General features: G+C 37.8%; 1 protein-coding gene across 1 annotated transcript in view; it reads right to left on the bottom strand.

Annotated features, from left to right (window-relative positions):
* The window catches only part of LOC106522495 (uncharacterized), an 11,514-nt gene that overhangs the window by 2,760 nt on the left and 4,102 nt on the right, over positions 1-4,652 (bottom strand). The window contains exons 6-8 of the mRNA XM_014015520.1: positions 2,390-2,485; positions 2,271-2,310; positions 2,140-2,191 (exon numbers count right to left, since the gene is read on the bottom strand). Of these exons, the coding sequence (XP_013870974.1) occupies positions 2,140-2,191; positions 2,271-2,310; positions 2,390-2,485 (188 nt within the window). The remainder of the gene's footprint in view (positions 1-2,139; positions 2,192-2,270; positions 2,311-2,389; positions 2,486-4,652) is intronic.

Raw genomic sequence — 4,652 nt, 5'->3', positions numbered from 1 at the left:
CCCTATCTCTAAGGGACAGTCCAGCCACCCTGCGGAGGAAACCCATTTCGGCCGCTTGTATTTGGGACCTCGTTCTTCTTTTATTATTATTATTATTATTATTATTACCACCAACATTTATATTGGGAAAGTTTAATCTTTGTTGTTCAGAAGAAAAAATAAAGGAAAGTAGAACAACACAAAAACTTGACAACCAGAAGGTAAATATGTCTGAGCCTCAAAAATGGCAAGAGAGAACTCAACGTCATCCATTGCTGATGTCCCTCGTTGCCATTCAGTAGTGACCAATTGTTAACAGTTTTGTTGGAATCCTCACAGGCCTTCATTATTTAAATCATCTCAAGRTGAACAGATGGACAGACCAAACGGTTGGGGTGCTAAGGTGATCTGGTCAAACACAAGTTATGCAAACAAAATTTGGCGCAGATCGGATCATGTTTGCGTGATTTAGAGCTACCCGTGTGCAACAGCTAAGCATCAGCATTCGCCACTTTGCCACACCCACACCATCCAGTCAGTAGCTGCATTTCCATTGCAAATGTGCACAAAACTTTATCAATATTCTGTTAATGTCAAAAACAGTTTCGCAATTGCGGTGTTTTCTTTAAGTAAGAAATGCTATTAAAGTCACACGTGAACATGTTTGTTCTTGCGATAAGTCCTTATAAACATGGCGGCATTTTGCTACCATGGCACTAGCGCTCATCATCAGAGGAGACRTCGACGTCTTATCGAGGCTTTCGAGTGATAAGCCCCTTACACTTGGGAGCGGCTACGTATGCAGCGTTTTTGGGTAATTGTAGCTAGAGTTTACTATTTCTTTTACATCCTGATGCATCTCAGTAATCCAGGTAGAAAAAAAATCAAAAAGAAAAAAGTAAGTAGGTCCTCTGGATGGGTTCTTCTTTAGTGAAACGTTTTGTCTCTCCTCCAAGAGACTTCTTCAGTTTGATGAGTTTCAGGTGAACTCGATGTAGCTCATCGACGAGCTACATCGTCAGGTCAGGATTCTGCAGTTTACACTCATCTACAGGCCAGCAGTCACTCTTTCAAGGATGAAGACGTTCTCATCCTTGATAGAGAGGAACATTGGGTTGAGAGGAGTAAAGGAAGCCATTTTTGTGAAGAAAAATGTCCCCCATTAAACAGAGGTAGAGGCTTTCATGTCCAGTTGACTTCATCCTCCTAAAAAGGCTAAACAACCTGATAAAGAAGGCTGGTTCTGCTCTGGGAACGACTGTGGAATCTCTGGAGATGATGGTGCAAAGAAGGATTTTACATAAAATCAAGAACATTGTGGACAACCCTGACCATCCTCTTCATCAGACTGTCATAGAAAGACAAAGTGTCTTCAGTCGGAGGCTTCTTCAACTTCGCTACAGAAGATCTTTCCTGCNGTTGTTATTTGTTCAATTAACTCCACGAGTGCCATAGATGTTAAATTGTTGGCTCTAAAACCATACTGACTACTACTTAATATGTGTGTTTTTGGGGTGGTAATTATGCTAATCTCCTCTCCTCGTGTGTGAGTCATCAGCTTACGCTGCTCATTTACACACTTTTCCTGAAGATAGAAGTGTTTGTCAAATCTGACGTGGCATGTTCCTAAGAACATATAGTCCATATAGAACAATCTGTTAAAAAAACATTAAAAAACAGAGAGATAACTTCAACAATGGGGTCGACTGCAAGAAGGTCATGACCTTTTTTATTTTTGTGTATTATTTTATTTAAGTTATGTCACACTGATTAACTTAAATCTAACACATCAATTTATAAATGGAGGCATTAACTAATGTATTTCAGTTAGAAATGCACACATTCAGTACGCAAAACCAGCTGAACTCTGCTGGTGTGGGCAGATCACATGGTCCTGTTGTATTTGCTCTGTCACGTTCACAGTAATTGGCAGAGACCCTATTAGTACAGTGCTTTCAAAGAAATTGGATATTCCTCCAAAAGTCATAGCTTTCACAACAGCCTCACCTTCCTTGGTTTACAGTCTAACAGTTACATAAAATTAAGAAGTGTTTTGCTTCCTTAACACAATCAGTTTGGGCACGTGTTTATAGAATATACATGTATAGTCACAAATAAAAACTTATAGTGTCTAAAAACATGACATAACAACTGACTTACACTGCCTCTTCTGATCCTCTAAATGTCAGATCTCTGCACACATCTTTCCAGGCTGTAAATCAATAAAACTGGAATTCAGATACAGTGTCAAACATCATCAGAGAATAAATGGTTAAAGTGTTTTCACTCACGTGTCATCGCCTCAAAGGAATCTGACAAAGACATGGAATCCTTATAAAAGAGACAGTTTATAACACAACTGATATAATACATATAAATGAACTATGCAGGGAATGCTATAAATATTTACCATTATTTCAGGCATGCGAACAAGATGAGGTTTTGGTTTTCTAAAGGGCAGTGGAGGAGGTCGTGGTTTAACTGGCTCCTTGACTGGTTCATCACCCTAACGGAACAAAAGTGCCAAGAAAACAAAACACAATCAAACTTGACAGCCAGAATGAAAATATGTCAGTTACTTAAAAATAAAAAAATCTAAAAAATTACAAAAAACTGATACCTTTAGAATTTCCACATATTCATGGCCAGTTTCAAAATGTTCTGAGTCCAGTGTTACCCACTTTCTTGCTAGGAGTGGGTGTGGAGGTGACTTTAGTTTATTTGTAGAAGAGAATTAAAATCCAGTGAATAAAAAACGTGAAAAAGAGAACTTTTTCAGCAACATTTCAAGCATTATGGTTTGAAGTCACAATCTAATTTGAATCTTTCAGATGAACCACTCACCTCAGAGTTATTTGTGTGGGACTTAGAAGGAGCATTGTCTTTCAGACCCCTCTCCTCTAAAGATTTTACAATTTGATCAACTTTCCCTGAAGGAGAAACAGGACACTTTGGCTGCCAGGGGGGAAAAATTATATATATTAGTTCGTTAGTAAGTGTAGTAGTTTTAGTGTGTGTGAGTGTGTGTGTGTGTGTGTGTGTGTGTGTATACACACACATATATATACACATATATACACTAAGCATCTGTAGGACCACTCTAAACTTGGAGTTTCAAGAATCAAAGTCACCCAATTATAAAAAGACAAAGCTTTATACAACTCACCTCTGAACAATAAGTGGGTGACTGAGGAGGCCAGTTACCTTTTATCAGATCCACATCTAAAGATTTAGCAGTTTTATTCATTTTCCTTGGAAGAGGAAGGGGTGGCCTTGGCTGTAGAACAGAGATGATGGAGGATCGTTTATTAACCTATAATGATTATTTTAGCTACTTACAAACATGTAAACAAAAACATTTAGATTGATATTTCACATTCATTGTAAATCAGTTAATACATTTAACTTCTATAAAGAAAAAATGTAAATACCTGTAACATGCATACTATTCAGTTACAAAAAGTCAAAGAAAACATCTTGATATTTAACAAACTTGAGGTAATACACAGAAAAATACCCATTTTGTCACACTTTTTGTACTTTTCTCAAAGTGAAACAGGAAGTGATGTCAAAGGAGAACTCTTTAAAAATGGAACTCCCTGGTCTCTGTTTTTTGAAACAATATTGTTTGAACTCTGCCCCATTTTTTACTTTGTGATTTGTCTCAAAATAATCTAAAGAAACATCAAATTCTTCTCTACAGTCTACGTTCTTAGCTGTTGTAATCCTCTGTTTACATTCAGATATTGTCCTTTGACACCACTTCCTGTTACTTCGCATACAAATATCTCAACAACTGTTCATCTCAGTGGCATTAATATAGTTTTGTAATATGTTATTAATGTTATCTTTTAAAAAAGCATTTATATTCCTTACAAAAAATTGTAAGACACTTTAAAAACTGGTTGACGTTGAATCTTCAGTTTCTTGGCTTTGTAAAAATAGTCAAAAATCTGATCAAGACAAAACAATGAATGCAAAGCTTTGACTCTTAATTTACAATTCATTTCAGGGATTTGTTCATGAATCTGTGAGGATCTGTGGTCTTGTGTCTTGTCTGCTGTCTCCCTCTTGTGTCATTACTCTTTCACCTCATTCCTCATCTCTCTCCAGATCATTCCTTCACACCTGTTTTTACTTGTTATTAGCTTAGCTGTTTCCACTTCCACTCATCACAGCTCTGTATTTATCCAGCCTGTTTCCACTACACCAGCATCCAATCATTGTTTTGGTTTCCACCCTGGCTTCCACCTGTGTGCTCCTGTTTCTGTATTTTGCTGTTGTCCCTTCGGCTTTTGATTTAATAAATAGTTTTATTTACTTTGAACCTGCCGTTCTGTTTCGTTCCTTCCTGATTTCCAGTGGCAGTTAAGCAAAGTGGATATGTCCTCTCACGCTCAGCACAGGTCGAGATTTAATGTAAACAAAGTTGCATAAGTGACATGYAGCTCACCTGAGCATCAGTCTATAAATAACATGCAGGTGGTGTTCGGTCTCTTTGATCTTCTCGCAGTTTACCTGGCATGCTTCATAGGTTAATCGCTCCCGTATGTCATGGTCTGTGTTTATTTTCCTTAGTTTTCTAGTGTTTTCAGTGTTCCCCTGTATTTCTCTGCCCTGCAGCCCCACCCTCTCTCACCTGTGTCCTTTTGTGTCTGCTCCAGGTGTGTCTT

This window comes from Austrofundulus limnaeus, unplaced genomic scaffold, assembly GCF_001266775.1.
Source record: "Austrofundulus limnaeus strain Quisiro unplaced genomic scaffold, Austrofundulus_limnaeus-1.0 Scaffold130, whole genome shotgun sequence".
NCBI classification, from domain to species: domain Eukaryota; kingdom Metazoa; phylum Chordata; class Actinopteri; order Cyprinodontiformes; family Rivulidae; genus Austrofundulus; species Austrofundulus limnaeus.
The sequence above is the reverse complement of the archived record's forward strand: the minus strand, read 5'-3'. Positions and strand labels throughout refer to the sequence as shown.